Source organism: Heptranchias perlo, chromosome 2 (assembly GCF_035084215.1).
Source record: "Heptranchias perlo isolate sHepPer1 chromosome 2, sHepPer1.hap1, whole genome shotgun sequence".
Classification (NCBI taxonomy): domain Eukaryota; kingdom Metazoa; phylum Chordata; class Chondrichthyes; order Hexanchiformes; family Hexanchidae; genus Heptranchias; species Heptranchias perlo.
Window position 1 is genome coordinate 67,323,196 of NC_090326.1, and position 27,097 is coordinate 67,350,292.

The window sequence follows — 27,097 nt, forward strand, 5'->3', positions numbered from 1 at the left end:
TATGGAGGAGGCCACCACAGACATCATAGGAAGACACACAATAGTCAGCATCAGAGACAGTGAAGGTTTGACAGCACCTTTTCTTCCTTTGCTCTTTCTGCTGTCCGCCAGTGCCCTTGCTAATGTTACACAGCCAACTGGACCAGACTGCAGCCACGCCATCAAGGCCCAGAGCTGCTCAAGGTCCTCCTCCACGACCATCTGAAGTGTCCTCAATGGAAGCTCAGCAGCCTCCCATCTCCCAAGCTGTAGCTACTAGGGAAGCACCATGTAAGAGCACTAGGATAGGGAAAGTTCCACACAAGACAGGTACTAAGAGCTGGCTCAAGGGTGATTCTTAATTATTTCTGTAAACCATCACATAGAGATGTAATTGAGTTGATTGATAAATTTGTTTTTTGTTCTGGATTTGGTATTGGTGTTTACCTTTGTAGTGAACGAGGGCAAGACTCAAGTTTGGACTAAAGAAAGCCAATGGATGGTAGTTGTAAGGAAAGTAGTAAGAATTGTGGGATTGTTGGTACATTGTGGATGGAGCACTTATTTAGGTGAAGCGCTCCTCGATGAGCTTGTCACAAGTTCTGGCAGGTAGGGGCACTGGTGGTCGCTGCCGCTCCTCTTTTTTCACTTCCTCCTGCACTTGATGCCGCCTAGGTGGTGGTAAGAGTTGGTCCCTCATGATGGCGAAGTTGTGCAACATGCAGCAGATGGCAACAAATACAGATACCCACTCAGGGAGCTACTGCAAAGCTCCTCTGGAACGGTTCAAGCAGCGGAAGCATTGCTTAAGCACACCGATTGTTTGCTCGATGATGTTTCTTGTGGCAGCATGGCTCTCATTGTAGGCCTGCTCTTCAGCCATGCCCGGGTTCCTGTTGGAGTTGTGAGCCATGTTCTGATTGCCCAATAGCCAGCCTGTAACTTGGCAGCCTGGTTGAAATAAAGACAGCATAGAGGACTGCCACAGGATGAAAGTGTCATGACTGCTGCCAGGATAGTGGGCACACACCTGCAGTTTGTGCTGCCTGTGGTCGCGAACCAGCTGTACATTGAGGTAGTAGAATCTCTTTCGATTGATAGATGCCAGGTTGGTGATAGGGAGCACGCAAGGCAATGTGTGTACAGTCTATAGCACCTTGCACATCCTGTGGAAGCCAGCCATGCAGGCGAAACCTAATGCTCTCTCATTCTGCATTGATCTATCCATAGGAAGGAGATGTAGGTGTTTCTCGTGGCGTAGAGAGCCTTCGTGACCGCCCTGATACATCGGTGTACTGCGAACTGGGATATGTGACTAATGCCACTTGTTGCAGCCTGAAAGGAGCCCGTGGCATAAAAGTTGAGGGCCACTCTGACCTTGACAGCTACAGGCAGTGCTGAAGTTATTTGTCTTCCTGGTCTTTCCCTAGACTTGTGAACTGAAGAACAGTTCATAGGTTTGCTGAAGACAAAAAGAAATGCCAAATTGTTTTCCAATTGTGCGAGGCTCAAGTTATGGCTGCAGCAGATGATGTAGTTCAGTGACAGCCTTCTTGATGATGCGAAGCCACCTGAGACATTGCTCCTGCGCAAAGTTGACATAGGAGAAGTGCTCCCTGAAATCCCATTATGGGTATGGCCTCCCGCGCAGTGCCCTCCTCCTCCTTCCTCTTCTGGCTGTTTGTCCTGCTCTGTTGTGTCTTCCTTGCTGCTCCTCCTCATCCTCAAGCCCCGATGTCAGCCCTACGAGATCACCCATGACTGCAGCCGAATTATTTCTGAGGCAGCCAATAGTAGTACAAAACCAGCAAAATCTTTCTCTGTCTAGACAGAATAAACTTTCCAGAGTGATATAAAACAGCAAAAAAGGCCCAGAAGTTAACCAGCAGCCTGAAATAAGAAACCAGAAAAGCAAAATATTTTTTAAAAAGGTGAGAGACTAAGAAATGTTAGTAGTCGGAGGGATTTGGGTGTCCTTGTACATGAATCACAGAAAGTTAACATGCAGGTGCAGCAAGCAACTAGGGAGGCAAATGGTATGTTAGCCTTTATTGCAAGGGGTTTGGAGTATAAGGGTAAGGAAATCTTGCTGCAATTATATAGGGCTCTGGTGAGACCTCACCTGGAGTACTGTGTACAGTTTTGGTCTCCTTATCTAAGGAAGGATATACTTGCCTTAGAGGGGGTGCAACAAAGGTTCACTAGGTTGATTCCTTGGATGAGAGTGTTTTTCTATGAGGAGAGATTGAGTAGAATGGGCCTATATTCTCTGGAGTTTAGAAGAATGAGAGGTGATCTCATTGAAACATATAAAATTCTTAGAGGGCTTCACCGGGTAGATACTAAGAGGCTGTTTCCCCTGGCTGAAGAGTCTAGAACTAGGGGTCATAGTCTCATGATAAGATATCCGGCCATTTAGGACCGAGATGAGGAAAAGTTTCTTCACTCAGGGGGTTGTAAATCTTTGGAATTCTCTATCCCAGAGGGCTGTAGATGCATAGGCGTTGAGTATATTCAAGACGGAGGTCGATGGATATTTGGATACTAAGGGAATCAAGGGATTATAGAGATAGGGCAGGGAAGTGAAGTTGAGGTAAAAGATCAGCCATGATCTTATTGAATGGCGGAACAGGTTTTGGAAGGGCCGTATGGCCTAGTCTTGCTCCTACTTCTTATGCTCTTATGTTCTAACCTCTAAGTACTGCATGATCCCTTTAAATAGCACTGGTGAGGGGGCCTTCCTGCTGGTTAGTGCCACGTCGTGCTGTGTAAGTTCAGCACGTGGCGCGTCAAGCGCTGAGGCATTCGAAAATGGAAAACATGTCATGCAAGAAGCGCAGGTCCTTAATTTGAATAAATTATTCCCATTTAAATGTTCCCAATGTGCACTCCTGATGCCAGCACAACCACCTTCTCCAATATGGCGGGTTGCGCACTTCCAGCCGGAAATGTCCATGCACTTACTGCCTGCTATATTGGGAACTTAGTAGGCTGGTTAGTGCCCAAAAAAGCGGCGCTGCGTGGCTAAATTTCTAGACCAGCATCTTTTTTCCCCCCTAAGTTTTTGCAGAGCTTAGAGCAATTTACGTTATATAAGAATGGTTTCAATGGAATTTCTCCATCATATGTTACAAGTCCACATACCTGCTTTCTTTCTGTCACAGCTTCAGTGAGACGGCTCTTTTATTGGGAGGTTAACTACTGTCCATCCTAGAAGTCAGTCACACTCCACTATGGGTTTCACTGGACATATGTAACTTTCAGTATAAAGGGTGCGGCATAAATTGGACACTTTTTCTTTATTCTGAAAACAGCCCTTTTAACCAATACAGGGTATTGGACAAAAAGAAACAAGTAATATTAAGAAACCCATTGCACAACAATGGGACAAAATGTATTAATGCTATAGGAATTGTCCAATGTCCCCTGTAGATAGCTTTACTTTCAATTTTTTTTAAAGTGCATGGAGTCAGAGCCTGTGGGGCCTGCACTTATGGAGTTAACGACATAACGATGTACTCATTGGGCGCTTCACTTTCTCAAACTCAGAGCACCATTGAACATGCATCAATCGGCATGAAACTGCATTTCACGTGGCATCATAATGTCTGTAGATGGCCTCTGGTGCTCCAAATTTCAGTGGAAATCAGGCATTTGTGACTTTGCTTAAGGTTAGCCAGGGCATCTAGAATTCTGCAATTCCTCAAGAGCAATTTCTTTGCCAAGTCTAACCAGATTCTGCAACATGAAAGTATAGATTTTGTGGTAAGTCTGTCCAGGGTTTAGGACCATTTCAATCTTAATATGATTATTTTTAAAACACAGCAGAGAAACAGCTTTAAACTGATAGTTTGGTTAGAATAATTGAGGATTTAAAATTGTTTAAGAACAGTTTATTACACTTAGCCTTTGAGACCCTGTACGTCACTTAATACTCACCTGACTTTTCAACCAGCCAGGTGAGTCAGCTAGTCATTAAATAGTAGGTAACCAATACTGATCTCCTAAATCCAAATGATGTCAATTGACACCAATCTTGTAATTCCCATTGATTAGCAGCTCGTTAATCCCTATGCATTTCACACCATGCATACCACCACACTTGATCTGCTAAACTGAATTTAGAGTTTCTGCAAAACCAGTTGATGAAGGATCTGAGATCAATGGGGTTACATAATCCTAATACATTTAAAATATTGCACACTTCAACTGCAGAAGGATTAACGAGTTGCAAATCATTGGGACTCAGAGCCCTTGATATTGATACTCCAGAGATTGGTTCCAATTAGACTGGAGAAAACCATTTAAGGAAGGCAATCAAGAGAAATTCTGTGGTTACAGAATTATGAAGCACTCGCTGCCATGAGTTTAATTTATCTGATATGGGTGAGCATGTATTGGTTAATGCACCTCATTCCCATTAATGTTGTAACTGTAACAAAGGCAACAGAAATTGTGAATCTTTTATGTTATTTTATTTCAATTTTGAACTGATAGTGAAGCATGCCTTTCAAGTATGGCATAACAATCACTTCAGGATAGTGCTAAATTGAATCAATTGAATGACAATCAATTATTATATACAGTTATGAAGCAAATCACTAAGTGCAACTAGAGTTGTGTAGCCTAGAAATGTAAATAAGTATCTTGCACAATAGTTTCCTTTGCACCTTCATCAGTTGCGATTACTTGGAAGACTATCAACTGGGAAAAGAAATCTTAGAAGATTGTTGAACATCTTCCTTTTTTTCTCCCACCAACTGGATCAATATTTCTAAAATGAGATCATCTTCTAATGAAGACCTGAAAGAAGCCAGGCTTGAAATAATCTCCGGGTAGTGTTCTTTATTGCCTGTAACCCTTACTTCACCATCAAGCATTTAAATACCCACAAAAAAATTGGTAACATTTCTAAGTATTGTGCTGTATGTTTTTGATGGTCATTTACGTTATATTGATTGTCTAATTGCAAAATTAAGTATTCTGGTGTGATGGAAATAAAAATCAACTATTGTTATGAGTGATTGTTAGATGGGGTGTGGCAAAAGGCAGACAGAACCAGAATTTGCACTCTAAATTTAATCCTATAATTGTTGGTAGTATGATATTATTGCAATGATTTCTCCTGATTGTCTGTAGTCCCCATCAATTACATCAAGCTCCTATCCTCAGAAAATCTGCAGAGACATTTGTTTTTCTTTCTTAGGTCTCCTTTTTCCAAAGTTTTACCAGTCTACTCCCTCAGCTTTCATGTGCTGCTTCAGGAGCCTGCTCTTTCCCACATTTTGGCTTTGTTACTTGATGGCCCACCCACAACCACGGCAGCACAAATGGCTGCAGAATGTTGCACAAACAAGAAAGAGAGAGGTAAACATATATAGAACAGAAGAAAGGGAAGTAGAAAAAAATAAAAGTAAAAAGAATTGAGAGAAACAAGGAGTGAAGCAGAAGTGGGAGGAGACAACATCTTGCATTTATATAGCACTTTTAACGTAGTAAAACATTCCAAAGCGCTTCATAGGAGTGTAATCAGGCATAAATTGACACCGAGCCAAAAGAGACATTAGGACAGGTGACCAAAAGACACAAAAACAAGTGGGCTGGGGGGCAAAAAAGAGAACAACAAGGTGTGGGAGACAAGAGAGGGAGGAAAAAACAAATATCTGTAGCTAGATGGACAAAGAGACTAAGAGGATTTTGTGGTGGGCTAGCCGAAAAAAATTGAATTGGTGAGGCCCTGCTAAAAGATTGGAAACCACTGATACAATGTATTGTTTATTCCCCTTACCCCATGAGCTAGTGATTTATGCTGTAGTACAGTACAACAGATACTGATACCTATCCAGCCAAATAGTTGATCTTCATATAAAAGCCTAGACATTTAGTAAACAATTTTACAACACCAAGTTATAGTCCAGCAATTTTATTTTAAATTCACAAGCTTTCGGAGGCTACCTCCTTCCTCAGGTGAACGATGTGGAAAAACGATCTAGACATTTAGTGCCAGTGGGATGTCTGAACGGGGTGGGGAGCCCCCAGACAGCGAAGCCTGATCCGGACATCCAAATGTATACTTTCATCACTGGAAAGAGAGCAGGGTTATAAACTCTGCAGATTTTCTTTTTCTTCTTCCTAGACCAGGCATATTGAGGCTAATTTCGCTGCTCTGCTGGCTGCAATTGGCTAAATCAACTCAGACCAGATACTGAACTGCGATCGTATTGACCTGTAGGTCTCAGTAACATCCTTGCAACACGCACTAGACCAGACACAAAATCCCGAGACTAATTGATTTTTTACTATAATTGTTTATTAAAGTAAGGTATTTTGATGCTACAATTGTACTAAAAACCTCAGGTTACAATAAAAACTGACCAAGAAAAAGACACCAGATAGATGAAATAATTTTAACACTCAGCCTATAATGTTAGGATGCTTCAGCTTGTCAAAATTTCTCTTTTAAAAAAAACTATTTTTGATAAGATGTAGTAGTTCACCCAATCCTGAATTAATCTAGATGTGGGAGTGAGCAAAATTGCTGATCGCTACAACTGGTGAGTGAAGAAAGTGATGCACATTCCGTGGACCAAAGTGAAAAATACGCATATAAAAGTCAAACCTGGTATAGTCGTTTATCGGGAGCACAGAGTTCAAAACAGAAATCCTTCTTTGCATCTTTCCTGAGGGTAGTTGTCAGCCGGACTATGTATCCATCTATGGCAAAATCACCTTTTTGCTGTTTATCTACAAATATGTTAAATAAGTGAAAAATGTTTAATTCATCTATATAAAGATATCAAATCAGTTAACAAAGAACAAAAGCAATGAACCAAAAGATCAGATTAATATTTTCAAAGCAGTATTTTTGTTTCACCTTAAACCAATCTTCTTTTTGATTTGTTTTTGGGATGTGGGCAATACTGACAAGGCAGCTTTTAGTGCCCAACCCTAATTGCCCTGAGGGCATTGACAGTCAAACACATCTTTGAAAGGTATTAGTGAATCTAGGACATGGTATTATGAACAGGAGAGAATGTTACTTGATAATGTACATCCTAAGTATCTGAAGGAGTATAATCCAGAAAAGCTGTCATTCTTTTGACCCTTGACTGAAAAACTCAATGAAGTACACCCAGTGAGATCCCTATGCAGAATTTATTTAAATTGGTATATTAATTCCAAGAATTACACAGCTGAGGGAAGCTAAAGTATCAAAAAAATGTTTAGCAAGAAAAAGGAAACCAAGCTTTTTAGAGGCAGCAATAGAGGAGATTTGGGGGCCTCATTTGAAGTCAAAGGAGATGGTGATGGCATGAATGTGAATAAATGAAGGACTAAGGGTGAACCTGCCACAGGCAAGAAATAGAAGTTGTTGGTTAGAGGCACAACAACAAGCACTCGACTTGATATCAACTTTCTGAGTTCAGTTTACTTAAATGGATTGGGTGATTACCAGGTGTACAGAATTATTACCTGGGAATTGGCATTTACACTAGATTGGGGGTGGAAGCTGTGTGCTACTGGAAGTCTTAAGGTCCGTAACAGCGCAAACTTCTAGTGGTTATGGTGTCAGAAACATCAGACAGTTGGCCTCCAGCCCTGCAGTGAAGCCCTCCTGCACTGAAAAAAGGTTTAAAAAAAAAACCTACAAGAGGTGCCCGGAGGTTACTGGTAGTCACTTTACAGATCATTCAAACTGAAGGGGTAGCTCCACAACTTCTAACATCCAATTTCCGTGGCGGTCTCCTTTGTCAGGTTGAATCTCAGGAGTTGACATGGGAGGTATTATGACATCACTCTTGCATCATTTGCATTGTATTTATATGGCCATGCTAGGATGCCACTGGAAATACATGTCATGCACAAAAGGAACAGTGGCCCAGCATTACAGATCTCTTCCTCTATTTCCTCTGTCTAATGCATGGCAACTGGCATACACGGGGCATTAGGCAAAGGGGGGAGAAAAAAAAAATCAAACTTAAACAAATTTCCAAAGAGATGGAAAGGCAAATTAGGAGTAAGATTGAAGAGATAGCGTATGGCAAGAAGTTGTTCCGAAGCATATATTTTAATGCTAATAGATCACTCACAGGACAAGAGCTCTTATTAGGGTCCAGAAAATGAATAATCCAACATACATGGAGATTAAACAGCATGTCAATCATAATAGGAGAGAATGAAGCAACAGAGGCATGTACTTTACTAAGATCATCAATATTAGAGTTAACGGGGGAAAGTGAACCAAAAAGGTCAGCTTTCTCTTTAGGAGAGCCAGCAACTCTCCCATCATGATGGTGAAAAAGACCATTTGCAGAAGTTACGAGACGTAGCTTTGGCAATGGACCTAATGGAACAACTGTTGGAGTGCAGAACACAGCAGTTGGTGCTTCTCAATAAAATTGTGCTTGATAGTTCTAATAGTGGTTTTAGAGAAGTTACAAGCGGAGATTAAGTTAGTTCAGGATGTTTCAGAGTGAAGATGACACCAGGTGCAACAGGTAGAATTTTTACAAGGGACAGCAGAACATAGGCATGATTAAACCAAGATGCAATGCTAGATCTTTCAGATGAGTGAAAAGTAAGGTATTAAACTTTCCATATCAGTTAGAATAAGATGAATTATTTCTTTGGTACAGATAGAATCATAGAACTTTATAGCACATTGCACCTGTGCCAGCTCTGAGATAATGTGCTCATGACTTGGAATGGGACTGGAGCCCACAACTTTCTGACTCAGGTGAGAATGGAAGGTATACATTACTTACTGAATTGTCCGCTAGCAGAGTCTGAACTGGAAGCTAATCTAGATACACATAAACATGAATATGCTGTAGATGTAGGTGCTAAATAAACGCTGAAAGCCATTTTGTAAAAACTCGGAGTCTACGAAAGGAAGGACACTGTACTGGTAGCTTACACCCTGAAAATAAAACCTGGAAAATTGATAAGGCCAAATTACTACTTGAAATTATGCATCTGTAGCTGCTAGTGAATCCCTGGGACTCGCTACTTGCATGTTATGTGGGTTGTAAACAAACTTGGACTTCTCCAATTTCAGGAATTGATTCAATTTCCCCAAGATCCAAAATTGAGTGAAGGCCACCCAATTTAATGGGCACAGTAAACAGTATTAAGCCCCTGTATCTGCTGTTTGGGCACTGGATATTGTAATTGGTTCGTCAGAAGAATGAGACTGCTTGCAGTTGGGTGCCATTCAGTATCTGCAAAGAATAAAGAATTGGAAGTGTCTAGATGTTAACCCTTTCCCCCATTTAAAAGGTAATAGGAGCAAAGCTCTTCACAGTTGGGCTAGAAGTAAATTCTGGAGACTGCTATATAAATTGTCCTATATCTTTACAATCATTTGCCCTATTTTGTATGATAATGCACCTGTGAAGCAACTTGGAACATTTTACTACATTAAAGGCATTATATAAATGCTGGTTGCTGTTGTTGTTGATACCTAAGATTGAAATCTGATTCCCTTGTATGTTTAGCTGCTTCTACTAGGGGAAGTCAAGATAAGGCCTGGGCCAATTTGGAGGTTTGTTGACCAGGTGTATTGGTAAGCAATAGGCTGAGCTGGGCATTTTTCTCCTTCATTTGGATATCACAGCAGAGCAATTCAATAGCCTTTTGAGGATCTAAATTAATATATTGCAAGACATCAAATTCTTCTGCAGGTTGACTCTGGCTAGAATGTCCCAGCACAGTGTGGCTGAATTTTTTAAAGTTTCTTTGGATATTTCTTAGAGCTTTTACTTTGTCTTAGGGTTGCCACTTTGTTAATTCTAGACTGCCAAGTCTAATTAAGCAAGGCAAGATAAATTTGGCAATTGGATGGACCATGAGTTAGAAAGACAATTTGAATAATTCACATTTCCATCTGTAACAAAAAAATGGATCATTACACTTCTTGCATTATTTTTAAATCAACAATAGCAACCACACATCTCTAGCTTGAATCTTTAATTCAGGTAAGAGTAGAAATCAATCCAGTCCATCACTGCCTATTAATTATCATTTAATTTTTAATACCTCAGTGCAATGTATTCTTGTTTTGTTTATTTAATTTGATCACCCACATGGCAAGTGGAATGTGGTTGAGCGAGAGATGTGATATACCCCCCTGCAACGACAAATCAGCAGGGTATAGGAAAGCTTCTTTCGGTAGGCTCTAGATCTAGGTATTGAATGGTAAAACGAAGATATCATCTAGGTAGTTTGGTTTTTTAAAATATATTAAGCTCAACTGCAGCAGGAACCAGAAAGATGCATCTGAGGTCCCCTGCTCGAATAATACCATGTCGTTGTGCTCGAGTCTGGGTTCCTGCTCAAAGCTAGAGTTCCAAGCTCTAAATTGTAAATGTATCAATGAGGCTGGGTCTAAGGGGTGAAGATAAAGTGCCAAGCTCTATCTGCGGGGCAGGTGCACCACTGGGCTGGATTGTTTTGTTTTTAAAAGGGAGAAGATATATTGTGGAGATGTCACTTGTACAACAAAAGTCCCCACTGAATCATCCAACAAACTCAGATATTTATTGCTTTATGGACTCAGCCTGCTGACAGTATAAGGGAATCACACTCAGGAGACTATGAGATAAGTGGATTTTGTCCTCAAAACAGCCAATTCTTCCAGATTATTTAAAAAAGGCTAGGATTAGGTGGTGGGATTATGCAATTCACATATGAAAGGACTAATGCAAATCCAACAACTCCAATGGCCTATGCCAGCTCTTTAAATACAGTATACAGCAAATCAAACCAATTTGAACCACATATATAATAGTGTTTCATTTTTATTTGATCAGGAAAAATAACATTACCCTTTTCCGTTCCGTAGTAATAGAAGACGTTGTTGTTAAGTGCACACCAACGTTTCTGCCATTCAGATCCAAAGAAGCTGTGATCTGCAATAAACACAAATCAATTAGTGTGGTTAAAAATAAGTATAAATGAGCTTGAAGCAAATAGTTTATTGATGCTGTTTATGTTGCCAATACAAGCAGAAGTGGATGAGTATTTAAATGAAATGCAAGTCAATTATTATGTAAAAATGTAACAACATGTCAATCCCACAGAAGAACACCAACACATTCCTAATTATTAGAGAAGAAAATCAGTACAAAAAAAGTGATTAAATTGCACACCATTATACACGCCAAAACAAATGGTATAAAATATTATCCAACCAAGCAGTGGATGGGGATAAAATAAGAAACAAAAAAGAGGAAGCTACACGTCCTGTTAAACAACTAACTCAAAATTACACTTTAAATTCAATTACTAAATGTCAGCAACCAAACCTGCACTCTACACTATCCCAATGAAACCCATGTCCCTATAAGTAACTAAAAATTGTCTTACTGAAACCAAAAGATAAAATAATTAAATCTTTAAAATTTCAAATGAGCAGCAAAAATACCTATTAGTCTTTTATCCTAATACCTATCATACAGACAACTGAGTGTTTTTTTTGTAAAACAAGTATATTGGTGTTGTCACAGATAGCTTTGATCTCGTCCTGTATTGAAAACAGTACAAAACAATTTACCTTTTCGGCGTTTTTCCAAATATCCAGCTTTCAGAATTTGATTTAGTTCCTGTGCAGGTATTGGAGGGGACCGCTGAACTATAGGGGAAAAAAAGAGAATATATACTTAAAAATAATGTTCCAAGAGGTAAAGTCCTCTTCTTCATCACCACCACGACCACCACCAACCCCCCACCCTCATACTTATTTTGAAAGTATACATTACTCACAATATGTTTATTTAGATACTAGCAAAGTGAAGTTTCTCATTGGTAGTCTGGAACTTGATAAAGTTTCTGATGAAAGCAGAGTTTTTATCCAATACAAAATTGGGAAAATTCCAGTGTTTTATTTTATACCATTCTGAACTAACTAGAGATAAGAGTAAAGAGACAGGGAAGTCTATCGTCAATTTGTCCGACCACACCCTTCAACCAGACGAAATCGAAGTTCTCAGCCGAGGGCTCAATTTCTGCCCCACTACCAAAATGGACCCCACTAGTCTCGCGGCGGACACAGAGGAATTCATCAGGAGAATGAGGCTCCGGGAATACTTCCACAAACCCCAAGATTTCAGCAGCGAACCCAATGAGACAATCAACGATCTGGAACAGCAGACAGAGGGATCCGCGGTACAGCAACCGAAGAGGAAAGAGTCACACTGGACTCCTCCGGAGGGTCGCTGCCCTCAGCTGGACATGTATGCTCAAGCTGTCAGGAAATGTGTCAATGCCAGATTCATCAGCCGCACTCAGAAGACAGTCCAGAATGTCACCCGAGCACAACGCAACGCCATCAACGCTCTCAAGACCAACCGCAACATCGTCATCAAACCAGCGGACAAAGGAGGAGCCATCGTCATACAGAACAGAACGGACTATTGCAAAGAAGCATACCGACAACTGGACAACCAGGAACACTACAGACGGTTACCCGCAGATCCGACCAAAGAACACACCCACCAGCTCAACAAACTGATCAAGACCTTCGATCCAGACCGTCAAAGCATCCTACGCACTCTCATCCCACGTACTCCCCGCGTGGGAGACTTCTACTGCCTCCCAAAGATACACAAAGCCAACACACCCGGACGTCCTATCGTATCAGGCAACGGAACCCTGTGTGAGAACCTCTCTGGATACATCGAGGGCATCCTGAAACCCATCGTACAGGGAACCCCCAGCTTCTGTCGCGACACTACAGACTTCCTACAAAAACTCAGTACCCACGGACCAGTTGAACCAGGAACACTTCTCACCACGATGGACGTCTCGGCACTCTACACCAATATCCCCCACGATGACGGCATCGCTGCGACAGCATCAATACTCAACACCAACAACAGCCAATCTCCAGACGCCATCCTACAACTCATCCGCTTCATCCTGAATCACAATGTCTTCACCTTCGATAACCAGTTCTTTACCCAAACACACGGAACAGCCATAGGGACCAAATTCGCACCCCAATACGCCAACATTTTCATGCACAAGTTCGAGCAGGACTTCTTCACTGCACAGGACCTCCAACCAACACTATACACCAGATACATCAACGACATTTTCTTCCTATGGACCCACGGTGAGGAATCACTAAAGAGACTACATGATAACATCAACAAGTTCCATCCCACCATCAAGCTCACCATGGACTACTCCTCAGAATCAGTTTCTTTCTTGGACACACGAATCTCCATCAAAGACGGGCAACTCAGCACCTCACTCTACCGCAAGCCCACAGACAACCTCACGATGCTCCACTTTTCCAGCTTCCACCCTAACCACGTCAAAGAGGCCATCCCCTATGGACAAGCCCTGCGAATACACAGGGTCTGCTCAGATGAGGAGGAACGCGATGGACACCTACAGACGCTGAAAGACGCCCTCGTACGAACGGGATATGACGCTCGACTCATCGATCGACAGTTCCGACGGGCCACAGCAAAAAATCGCATAGACCTCATCAGGAGACTAACACGGGACGCAACCAACAGAGTACCCTTTGTCGTCCAGTACTTCCCCGGAGGGGAGAAACTACGCCATGTTCTTCGCAGCCTTCAACATGTCATCAATGACGACGAACACCTCGCTATGGCCATCCCCACACCTCCACTACTCGCCTTTAAACAGCCACCCAACCTCAAACAGACCATCGTTCGCAGCAAATTACCTAGCTTTCAAGAGAACAGCATCCACGACACCACACAACCCTGCCATGGTAACCTCTGCAAGACATGCCAGATCATCGACACAGATACCACCATCACACGAGAGGACACCACCCACCAGGTGCATGGTTCATACTCCTGTGATTCGGCCAACGTTGTCTACCTCATACGTTGCAGGAAAGGATGCCCCAGAGCATGGTACATTGGCGAGACCATGCAGACGCTGCAACAACGGATGAACGGACACCGCGCAACAATCACCAAACAGGAGGGTTCCCTCCCAGTCGGGGAACACTTCAGCAGTCAAGGACATTCAGCCACCGACCTTCGGGTAAGCGTACTCCAAGGCGGCCTTCGAGACACACGACAACGCAAAATTGTCGAGCAGAAATTGATAGCCAAGTTCCGCACCCATGAGGACGGCCTCAACCGGGATCTTGGGTTCATGTCACGCTACACGTTACCCCACCAGCGAACAAATGTTATCTGTTTTTAATATAACGGGTCAGTTGCTGTCTTTTCTATGTTTCTACCTCTCTATCTCTGTTTTTTTTTTGGTTTTTTTTGGTGATTTGTATATTCGGAGACCTTGTAGGTAACACCTGTCTGTCTGCACACTGATTGCCTTGGCAACGGGCAGTTGAAAAAACTGTCTGTAATCACCAAGCATTGTTCTGTGATTTATAAATGCGATTTAATTTCGAGGATTTCATTTCCAACAACGTTCACCTGAGAAGGAGGAAGCCTCCGAAAGCTTGTGAATTTAAAATAAAATTGCTGGACTATAACTTGGTGTTGTAAAATTGTTTACAATTGTCAACCCCAGTCCATCACCGGCATCTCCACATCATTAGAGATAAGAGGGAGGAGGAGCAAAGGAGGAATACAAAACAGGTGCAATTACACCTCAAGAAGCAGCCGTTACCCATCAACACAGGCCAAGGCAATTGTACCTAGATACCTCCTAGGCCATCTGCATGTGGAGACTATGATTTCCCAAGACTGTGACAGAATTGCAGTTTCTTGCAGTCACTCCTAGAAACCACGTCATGAGGCGGCTAAGGTGCCCCCCACCCCAGCATTCATCTCCTGGTCATTGAGTTTCTCCCCCATTAGCTCTGTGAGCATGTATGATTTACATACTCTGTGTTAAATCTCATCATGGAAAACCAATGACTATGCACCAAGGAAAGAGAAAGCTCAACTGATTTGTCCGAAGGAACTTATGTTCCAAGAGATGGAAAAGAGGCAGTTTTCTGAAAATGGGTATATTAGTGTTTTGTGGACTGGTCCCTGCTTTGTAGAAATTCATAAGTATCGTGGGTTTTAGCAGTTTGCCTATGTCAATACTTCCATGTATGATATTGCTTGTAAATAAATCCAACCTGTATAAAGCAGTCAATCCATGCTGTCCAAGGTGATGGGAAATATAGTGGGCTTCCTATGTATTCTCCAGTAAGAAATTTACTGTGATTGAGCTTAATTGTTAGACCAACACTATATTAACCTAAATGTGACGGAGAATAAAAATACAGGTTTTGATTCATAGGAGACTTAGTCTGCCAAGCTGTTTACACGAGGAATAGCTGTTGGGGGAAAAAACCTTGAAATGTAAAAGATACTACTTGTTTCAGCTAATCTACATAATATAAATGGGTCAGGAATATTAGTTGGTTCCAAGAAACCAGCAATGCCTGTTAAAGGAGGTACAATTTTGGCTGCCTGTTTGAACCCTGCCATGTAATCATAGGATATTATTTCAAAGTCTTTAAATAGATTTTTAGGGGCATATCATCAGTCAGTGAACCCAATCAATGGGAGCAATGGACTATCAAAGCCACATTCTGTTGAACGTGTGGCTGGATTCATCAGGTCTATCTAGATTGGGACTGTGATCTCAGTTAACACTAGTATTGGTGACATTGGAATCATTCAATGGTTGCACTGAAACCAGAGCTTTTATCACCAATGTATCATGCTTTGACTCTTCAGTCATATCCTTGCTTTGGAGCAAATTTCCACCACTAACTGCAATACTCTGAAGTTTAGCAGCTTTTCTTTTCCCTTCTTCTAATCAATGAAAATCATGATAGACAGTTATGACGGCTCACACAATAGGCTACAGTCTGGTTGTGTGCAGTCATAGCATCATGAGCTTTGCCATGAGGATTACAATTTCTGACTAGAAATGTGAGGGAGAGTACGTTGCAGCATCTGAGTTGGGATATTGCTCTACAGCAAAAGCAGAGGCTTAAAGAGGATGGACACGCTCACTCAATATCAGGATTGGAGGATCAGACAATTCCTGAGTTTCTGGCCATCTTTGTTGTGGAGACTGCTGCTTTGTCGCCTACAAGAAAATTCCACTGTTAAAGCAGGCACTTCAATTACTCCAGCACTCGCAAAAACAGCTGAGAAAACCTGTGCTGATGTTGGAGAGGGCAACTACTTGCCAGTGCTGTCAGATTAGGTGCTGACTGAGGGGTAAGGGTGATTTTCCTAGTTTTAGCCACAACGGTCCTGTGACTTTCAGCAACAATTTCCATGACTAAACACTAGTCTCATTCATATGTAATACAGATCTCAATTTCATAAATATAAAATTTAATGATTAATAAAGGAGGGGAATCGGTCACCCAAAACAGTCTTCCTCAATGACAGATTCCTTTTAAAATATATGCACCCACAGTTCACCAATTTTACATTGCCTTATTGACAACTTAATTGATGGCAATTTAGTGGTCAGATATAATACATTGCAACGTGAACTTGTTCAATTGTGGTCCTGAAATAAAACACTAGATGGGTCACTTCTCCTTTTTGCAAATGTCCTTTTGATCCCCTCCTCCAAATCTCATTTTCTCGCAAACATATTGCCCCTCGCCCCTCCCCCCCACCCCTCCACCAACCATGTCAACTGCTCCGCATCCCAGGTTAATCTTTTCTCCTTTGAAAAAAATCCTGTATTGTTTAGTAATTTCCCCAGATCAGTGACTTTAAAACTTGTGGGTCCAGTTCATCTCTTCTGCCCACTCCTGTTTAAACACAGTATATATATAAATCATGTAAACTAGAAAACAGACTACTGAGGGACACAGACATAATTAATATCTTCCACAAAGTCATTTAAAATGGATGCTTAGTGTATTATATTGGAACATTTCAATATCAAGTCTTGCAAAACCTTCAATTAGTCATTTTACAGTATTATGATTTCATTTTATGAAATATGACTGTACATCAAATGATTTAATTCATCAGTTAAGGGTTTTTGGTAGTGCCATGTCTAACTGATTGTGTTTGAAGTGTTAGGTTGCACAATTTAATTAATTATACATGGACACTGCAGTAAAGTGAAATTAATTTGAGCCATGACCAAAGATTTCATTCAGACAGAACAAAATCAAAATGTTAAAAACTAAAACCCAAATAAAACATATTGCCCTTGAATTTCCATATTCCCAGTTTCATGCCAGTTGTTGTTTAAATGGGTTTAAAATCCCTACCTTTTTATGTACTAGGTACAGGTTACATGGCAAAACCACATAAGTGTGTTACCAGACACAGTAAGCCATGCAGTCAAATATCATTTAATCACTATTTAGTTACACTTTGAAGAATTAAAGATCAGCTACAGTAAAATGACCTTTCATGAAAATTCATACAAACACTTAAAAGCATTCAAATTTAAGCACAACCAACATGCTGCAATAATGATTTTTATATTTTGTGCTGCCAATAAACTGTATTAGCACCATAAAGCGTATCTGCTTCACATTCAGTTTTGGACGTGTGTAAACCATAACAATAAAATGAATTTGAATATTGTACTAGCAGTTGGGTGCAAGAACAAATGTTTGATGACCTCTAGGACTTTCCAAAGCTTTCATTAAAAATACCTGAAAAGGACCACACTAAAACTACCCTATCTGTAATGCTAAGTGACTTGTGTATTAAGTAAAGAATTATTTACAGTCATAAAGCAAATGGAATTCTGATAACTTTCATAAATTTCTAGTAATCAAAATAAGAAGCACATTTTAAAAATAATCTATATAAACCAGAACTGCAGTAGCAGCCACTGCTTTGTGACATCAAAATAGAGGAACCGGCACAAAGCCATCAGATCACGATGAACACAACGCTAAGACGACAAATGGGCAGAGACATGCCTCCCTATGGGCTGGTGTCAGTCCACTTATTTTTTTCTGTTTCTTCAGACTTATTTTTTTTAATGTATGGATTTCAATTTTACAAATAAAATCAAATAGAAACAGATACAATATGCCAAATTAGCTAGAAATAAGCCATGCTTATAAATTACATAGAATCCATAGCACAGATACAGGCTATTCAGCCCAACTGGTCTATGCCAGTGTTTATACCCCACGTGGACCTCCTCCCACTCTAATTACCTCTTTCCACTCTGCCCCATATCCTTCTATTCCCTTCTCCTTCCGGAATGCATCATCGATACTTGCTTCAACCATTCCATATGGTAGTCAGTTACACATTCTCAGCACTCTCTGTGTAAAGAAATTCCTCCTATATTTGATCTGTAATAGGTTAGCTATACAGATCATCCACAGAGGAAACAATTTTTCCCTATCAAACCCGTTCGTAAAATTTCTATATCAGTGCAGAAAACGATTCATAACATCACAGAAGCAGGATTTTGATAGTTTAAGCTGTACATAAAGGTTTTTCCCCTTATGCCATGTCCACAACTTTTCATTTTAAATCTGGATCAACATTTTTTTTTAAAAAGAGGGTAAACTAACCATCCATAGATACAGAATTGACATGCTTGGACCTAACTGACTGAAGTAGTCTCAGAGGAAGAACCAGCTATTATGATGGTGTAGTCCCAGCAAACCACTCAAAAAATACTTGGGGAGAGGAAAAGAAAATACAAAGTAATTTACATAACATAATAGTGCAAAGCTATATGAAGTACTAGCAATATATATATATATATATTGCATGTGTGTGTGTGTAGACAGTTAGTATATGTACTAAAATAAATTATCACTGAAAGCCTGCAGAGTAACTCTTGCATATGTGTGAACTGAAGAATACTGTCAGCTTTGCTATATAAAATCAACAGATAATTACAGAATGACAATTCATCATAGGGTTATTGAATATGACATCTTGATTTTTCTGAGACCAAGCATAATTTCAAACAGACCCCTAGGGAATGTTTCTGCAACAACTGGTGAAGCTCATAAAGCCTATTTATAGACGTACTTAATTTATAAATGAGACTACTGTATCCCTTCCCACAGAAAGAGGGCATTTCACTAAAGAAAATAGTGACCCTACACCTACACAGACCAAACATTTACCTTCAAGGTAGTAAAATAGTAAACTATACCGTTAAGATTTATGTATTATGTTTTACAGTCTCTTTTCAGCAGCAACTTTCATCAGTAACTTAATTCTAGATATTAGAAATCATATTGAAGTCCACTTCTCTGTAATAAAGCACCCTTATAAAGAGTGTGCTCTGGAAATATAATGGGAGTCACTAGAAGTTTTTTTTAAAAAAGTTATTTCAAGTATTTACTATGGGTTCTGCAAAGTTTACAGCAACGATTAGCCAAAATCAGCACCGAGACAGACTACCAAGCCTAAACTCGTATCAAAGTGCAAAAACTCAAAAGATTGTAGGTTCTGTGTAGTGTGTGAATTGGAATTACAAAATTCTATGGATATAGGGGGCATAATACAGCACAATAGCGTTAGGAATCAAAAATTCACAGAAGCCAATAGCTATGGGATACTAAAACGCAAGTTGCACAACAAGACAATTACACACAGCACATAATATTGCCCTGATTACAAAAGATTTCATCAGGCTAAAAATGGAGGAGAGAAAAGAGCATAATTCCTACTCTGTCCAATCACCTTCTCTTACCTCATCGCTGTCTCAAATATTTACTGCGCCCCGCGCCCCCCCAATTTTCTCCACTCGTCTCAAAAGTGCTGACTTATGGTAGTGCATGATTCCATGGCGCTGGATGGTCCTCCACGGGGCCAAACCTTATGTCTATTAATTATGAATAGTTGGAAATCTAATGCATCATATCTTGCCCAAGTTGCCATTGTTCATGTTTGAATCACAATGGGTCTATTCAATCTTGGCGGACATTCTACTGAGCCTGATCTAAAGTGTACGTGTGTGCATGTGTAGCCTGCCAACACACTATCTCAGCCCATACATGAAGAATTGTCACTTGGGCAAGATAGCAGAGGGCTCAGTGCTAGTCCAAGGACACAGACCAGTTGTAGCTTCCTGCAGCTGATCCAGCTAACATCAACTCAGTACAGACCAATCTTTTAAAAAAATTTAACACTTTTATAAACAGCTACTTCAAGTTGGTGTAACATTAACAAAAACATTATAAACAAACCTTCAATACAGCAAAAGTATGAATATCCTCTTCTCTAAATGTCAAATGAACAAAATTTTAGGAATTTATTACTACATTCAATAATCATACAATCTTCTGTTAAAATCCACACAGCAACCTGACATCTATTCCAAATGGAACAGACACTGTTTTGCTTTGCATTTAAAGTCAGGTCTTAAAACGTCTATACCAAAGCATTAATATGAATACTGAACACTTCAGACAGTATGGTTCATGGCCTAGCATACAGGTTACACAAACATTAGCACATGTTCTGTCATTTTTGTTCTAAGTAGCAGATAAGTAATCAATATTTTCAGGAGTTGCTAAATCCTCAATAAAACCACTTGTTCAATGATAGAAGTGTTTGCTCAATTTGCACAGTTAATCCCTCTTCATCTAACTGAGCTCTCCATTTATTCCAACCTCTTGCAAACCTTGCTGGAGCAGATTAGCTCATCTTTGCATGCTAAACATGCTCTGACAATTTAAGCACCACATAATTGTCAGGGGATCCTTCCCCAACATTAGTCTGTTCTTTGTGAGTCAGCACTGCACAATCTTGAAATCAGAGCTCCTGTGTCTCATAACATACATTGCAGGGTTATAAAGTTAAGTACAATTACAACAATTAATTTTGTTTGCATTATTGATGTACAACTGTAAATAGTAGCTGAGTTTTAAATTATAAATCTCTTCTCACCAGGAATAAAAACTCCATACATTGTAATAGCTACAATAGGATAGCCTTTACCTTTATTCTAATTGAGAGCTGAAATATTAATAAATTTTATAAATTATAAATTTTACCAATATCAAAATGTTCACTCAGCAATTCAGCTTTTATTATTGTACACGGAATTCCATGCTAAATTTCTAATAGGTATGTATTTGTATATATCTATTAAAGAACTAATTCAGGATAAGGCCAAAATGACCATATTATCACATGATGATTGCCCTATATCTTCTCAGCATTTCTAAGGTTAGATGTTGAAATGTGACAATTCATCGCTTACTTTCAGCTCCCCACAACCATTCTGCTCACTGCATTCGGTAAAGCAGTATGGACTGCTGGGAATAGAGGCTAAACAAAGAAGCATCACATTTCAATCTTTAAGCAGACTTATATAAAATGGGGAGGGTAAGTTGAAAACAGAATTGGCAAGACGGTTAATGTCAGCTGGTCCAGTACTTGGAAAAAATACTGAAAATTAATTTAATATTTCATGAATGCATTATACTAGGACTTCCAAACCAAATTGATCTGATAACAGCAGAAATATAAAGCAAAGCTCTTAACAGAAGTACACTCCAATTTGGCTATTCCATCAACACTAAGACTTACTTACATAGGCTGTTGAGTGCTAGACAAATGCTGCTTTGCCTCCAGTATAACAGCTGGAAACCGCACAGCTCCCAAGAAACCATTTCATGTCATTACATCACAATGCACACTGAAGCTGTCCTATATAGGTACTGGCATAAGTTCAAAACTATTCAGGTCAATAAGTAGATCCAGCATTTGAGAGGCCAGGTGAAACAATGGGTGCTCTCATTTCCTCTGAAAATCATAGTACTGCTGCCTTTTGGAAGAAACTGCAAGTAGTAGAACTAGGCCACCAGAAATATGAAAACTAACGTATCTCCTCCCCCACCTCGGATTGTAACCTCCATATTTTGTTTCCTCAACATCTTTCCTGAAGGCAGTGACTGATGCTGCATTGCCGATTTAGTTTCAGCAGCAGCCTTGAGGTATCTTGCCCAACTGATCGTTCTTTATCTGTGAGCCTGAATAACAAGAAGATGTCACAGCCAAGGCTGATCTTGCCCTCATCCAGTATCAACAAACAAGCACTTGTAACAGAGGGGTCACTAGACAGTGATCATCAGTGGGAACTTTGTAATGTTGGGGAGAGAAAAGTGAAAAATTTGGACAATCAGCATGGCTTAGGGGTGGAGAGAAAGAGACCAGTTACAGAACCATTTTGGGGGGGGGGGGGGTGCAGGTCAACATGAGACAAGGAAAGGAAAAGACAGTGACTTTGTTGAGCTGTGGAGGCAGAGGGATTGGTAAAAGGAGAGAGGGAGACCCTCTTGAGAAGGGTGGAGAGAAAGAAAACCTGCTGGGGAGGGGAGGGTACTCTGATGAAGGAAGGGAGGGAGACAAAGGGAGGAAAATGAAAGAGAGAAACATTGTTTCAGGGAGAATCTCTGGCTCTGCTGGCAGTGGGTGGATGGTGGCTCTCAAGGTTTAACAGACCCATGTTATAAAACAGAATACCCTCCATCTGGACTGGGCAAAGCCAGGAGAAATACACTTAAAAAAATGATATAATCAAAGAGCCACATAAATTTTTAGGGTGAATTATTTTTGTACTCATCAAAGTAAAGGACGCTAGTGTGTTAAAATCTTAAATTATTATGGTATTATCCTGAGCCGTAACTTAGATCATTGGAGAAGGAGCACAAAAACAGACCAGGAATTAGGGAATGTAAAATATACATGTAAATCAGAAGGCTGCAAATTACACAACATCAAACAACACTAGTGTAATGGAAGTGAAATAGCTTTTGATGTCGATGTTGAACTACATTTAAAAAATGAAGACTATTTCCATATCAAATATCCTCGTTATACTTATTAATGTGAAAAACGTAGTATATTGATGATTTACAAAACAGAAGCTTTGCAACGGTTACAGGACCACCTGTCAAGACGGCAGTGTACCACTGATAAGGCACATATGTTGCAGTATAACTGCAGCCAGCCCACTTTTAAGTGAAATTTAGTCAGGCAGCCTATTGTACCACAAAGTTATCAAACACTGTAGTATAAATTTTAATTTTGGAACCTGGGTCCAAATGCTGCCTGGACTAATTGAATAGTGTTTTTCTTCAGCACTATTATACGGAAGGAAGGAGCAAAGGGAAATGTGGTTGGGCAATCTAAATTGGGTTTCTGAAGTCCATTGCACAAAATGGTCTTTAACTGCAGACAAAAAATTGATAATCTCACTTATAGAGGCCATAAAGATGGCTGGCCTTAGATCTGGAAATAACACATTGCTCCAGTAGGTTACTGTTCTGAGGTTGGGGTTAGACAGACTAGAGAGTGCTTTACTCCAATTGAACTTGTGCTCTATCTAATCGGGGAAAATACTTCATTCTCTAGTGAAGATATTCTTCGCCTTAAAGAGCATTAAAGTCACTGCACTAAAGTCACCCCTCAATTATATAATGGTTTAATTATGTGCAGTACATGGTGCTTTAATGGTGAGATAAAAGAAATATCAGCAAACAAAATTCTAAATTCTCAAGTCAGGCGTGCTAACCAACTCTCAAGTAGGTTATGTACTGCCACAGGAAACTGTATCACATCGTCACTTTTTGACCTCTTGCTGGTTACCTCCTATTGAGAAGCATCACCTCATCCTACTGTTTATTTTGAGCCCTGCTGGATTCATATTCAGGAAACAAGTTATCAGTGGCAGAGGATATAGCTGACCACCCATCCATGTTTAAAAAACAATGAATTTCTCCAAAATATTTATTTTAACACATTAATACAGGAAGAATTGTTCAATATACAAATCATTTTTATAGCACACACGAAAATCACAACTTTTTCTTACAGGAAGGGAACAAGAGTGTAATATTTTCTAATTCTGTAGGTATTGTAATTCCAAGGACACATAAAAAATTAAAAACCACATGCCCAACTAAATTCTCACATTGTGCACACAATGTATTTTAAGTTACCAATAAATGGCTTTGAAAAAAATGCATTATATATGAAGTATTTGCCTCACAAGGTTGTTAATATTGTACTTAACAGAGCTAGAAGTTCTAGAATGAACCACAACTGAAATATGTAAATACTTGCCATTTAAAAATGTAAACCATTTTCCTTCAGAGTAATATAATTATGTACTGGGAAAATACAACTTTGTGGGCTGGCAAAAGGCCAGAATTATTACTTGTTATATTGCTTATGTATTTTTAGACCCACACAATGTCAATAGAAAATGCTTTTTTGCAGCCAGGCAATTATGACTTACACAGTGGCACAGGATTGTAAAGATGTACTTTTTTTTTTTGTGTGGGGTGGATTAAGAATGCATAACATACCAATATTCAAAATATCCGTGCAGTGTATTCATGATAATTTAACATTGCCATGGAGAAGGAGGAGGAGGAGGAGAGGGGAAAAGAGGAGGTGGAGTTGGGAGAGAAGTAGAGGAAGAGGGGGGCGAGGGAGTGAGAAAGGAGAGACAGAGCTGCAGGAAGAGGGGGGCGAGGGAGTGAGAAAGGAGAAACAGAGCTGCAGGAAGAGGAGGGGAGACAGAAAAGATAGAGAAAAATGAGGCAGCTGAGGAGGAGCACAAGCAGGATTGACAGGAGAGGAGCAGTAGCAGAAAAAAGTGGAGGAGCATTGGCAGACAGAAATCATAAAATGATGCAGCACGAAGGCAGCCATTCGGTCCATCGTGCCTGTGCTGGCTCTTTGAAAGAGCTATCCAATTTGTCCCATTTTCCTGCCCTTACCCCATAGATCTGCAATTTTTTCCCTATTCAAGTATTTATCCAATCCCCTTTTGAAAGTTATTATTGAATCTGCTTCCACTACCCTTTCAGGAGTGCATTCCAGATCATAACAACTCTGCGTAAAAAAATTTCTCCTCATCTCGCCTCTGGTTCTTTAGCCAATTACCTTAAATCTGTGTCCTCTGGTTACCGACCCTCCTGCTACTGGAAACAGTTTCTCTTTATTTTCTCTATCAAAACCCTTCATGATTTTGAACGCCTCCATTAAATCTCTCCTTAACCTCCTCTACTTTAAGGAGAACAACCCCAGCTTCTCCAGTCTCTGCATGTAACTGAAGTCCCGCATCCCTAGTACCATTCTAGTAAATCTCCTCTGCACCCGTTCTAAGGTCTTGACATCCTTCCTAAAGTGTGATACCCAGAATTGAACACAATACTCCAGCTGGGGCCTAAGCAGTGTTTATAAAGGTTTAGCATAACTTCCTTGCTTCTGTACTCTATGGGGGGAATTTTAACCCCCAGGACAGGAGGGAGAGGGGTTGGGAGGAGGGGGGTTTGAAATGAAAAAAAAAATTGAAAACCCGCCTTCAACGTGCCCACTTCTGGTTTTAACGGAGGCGGGTTGGGGGAGGTTAGCGACTGGCCTATCTCCGGGTGCTGGTCCATCATTTAAATATTTTAATGAGGCTGTATGCCTCAGATTTTTTTTTTCTACAGACGTTCAGGTTTAACCGGGAAACCCGGCAGCTGAAGGGAGGCAAGAAAGGCTGGATCCATCAGGTAAGTCCCTTTACAGCACTGCTTGTGGGCCAGGAGGAGCAGGCGTGCTTCCACCTGGCCCCCCAAGTTAACCTGTTTCCTATTCCACGTGATCGAACCCCCGCGATCACCCCCCCGCCCCCGATCTATCCCAGCCCTCAATCTTCTCCCCACCCACCTTCCCCGATCCCCCCCCGCCAAACCAATATCCCCCAGCCCACGATCTCCCACTCCACTCCACTGGCTTGATGCTGCAAGTCTGCTGACCCGACAGCTAGCCTGCCTCTCAATCTGGAAATGGAGTCAAAAAAATCTAAGTCAGGTCCTGCTGTGAAATTTGGCTGGACCGCCAGAAAACCTATATTTCCAGGTTTCTCAGCCACAACCCCCCCCTACCCCCCGCTTCCCGCTTCCCCATACATATTGAGGCCCATGCCTCTATTTATAAAGCCAAGGATCCTTATGCTTTTTTAACAGCCCTCTCAACTTGTCCTGCCACCTTCAAAGATTTTTCTACGTACACTCCTAGGCCTCTCTGTTCCTGCACCCCCTTTAAAATTGTACCATTTCATTTACATTGCCTCTCCTCATTCTTCCTACCAAAATGCATCACTTCACACTTCTTTGCATTAAATTGCATCTGCCATGTGTCTGCCCATTTCCTCCTGAAGTCTATTACTATCCTTCTCACTGTTTACTATAAATGGAGGAGGAGACAGAAAAGGAAAAGAAAATGAGACAGAAGCAGAGGAAGAGAAAGCTAAGGAGAAAAAGGAGTCAGAAGAGGAGGAGCAGTACAGAGTAGATGAACAAAGAGACTGAAGAGAAAGAGGAAGAGATAAAGTGGAGAACAGACAGAAAAAAAAAATCAGAGATGGTTGAGCAGCACAGGGTAGATGAACAAAGAGAAAGGAGAAGAGATAAAATGAAGAACAGGCAGAAAAATCAGAGACAGAAATGAAGTGGAAGAGAGGGAGGGATAGAGAGAGACTGACCTAAAGAGCACATAAGGCTGAGAATTGTCTGGTGGGGTTGAGCCCGTAGAAGTTTGAGAACTATTGTTTTGGATAATTTGTGGTGATAATTGTCAATATAATAACAAAATATTTAGCTGTAGACTTTCAAGAATTTGCTCCAACCAAATTAAAAGTGTCCACCCCAGACCCCTCCAAAGAGATTAATTGTGATTGCTCTCCTCCAGCACCTCTGGTCTCTCCCCATTTTCACAGCCTCTTCTGTCATGCCTTTACCCTTTTCCAGAGACTTCTGCTTCTCACCATTACTACTGTGCTTCGGCACGGTACTTCTAATTTATTCCTGGCCAGTGTCTGCACTCCATTCCCAGACCTGGCCACTCACAGATATGAGCTATTACTCAGGACCTGGACCTATACACAAGGGGCCCAGTAATATATTCTGGACGGCTTTTGCTAACCTTAGGTGATACCAGGCACCATCGCTCTGCCTCACTGATTCCAGTCTTTATCTCCTCCCTAGTACTCAGAACCTATCTATCTCCCTCCTCAGTGCCTGCATAGCCCAGTCCTCCTGAAGTGTACCTAACTTCCATATCCCAGCTGCTGCTACACCCTAGAGCTCCCAACCCTTAGTGCTCTTTGTTCTCAACCTCTCAAGTGCCAACTGAACCCAGAACCCCTTCAGTTCTCCCAAGGCCCCCAATCTCCGAATGTCCCC

The 27,097-nt window shown here is 40.8% G+C and overlaps 1 protein-coding gene across 2 annotated transcripts in view; it reads right to left on the bottom strand.

The window, feature by feature from the left end:
• The window catches only part of skap2 (src kinase associated phosphoprotein 2), a 283,699-nt gene that overhangs the window by 118,273 nt on the left and 138,329 nt on the right, over positions 1-27,097 (bottom strand). For both annotated transcript variants that reach the window (XM_068002204.1, XM_068002193.1), the window contains exons 5-7: positions 11,534-11,611; positions 10,806-10,889; positions 6,599-6,723 (exon numbers count right to left, since the gene is read on the bottom strand). In XM_068002204.1, the coding sequence (XP_067858305.1) occupies positions 6,599-6,723; positions 10,806-10,889; positions 11,534-11,611 (287 nt within the window). The remainder of the gene's footprint in view (positions 1-6,598; positions 6,724-10,805; positions 10,890-11,533; positions 11,612-27,097) is intronic.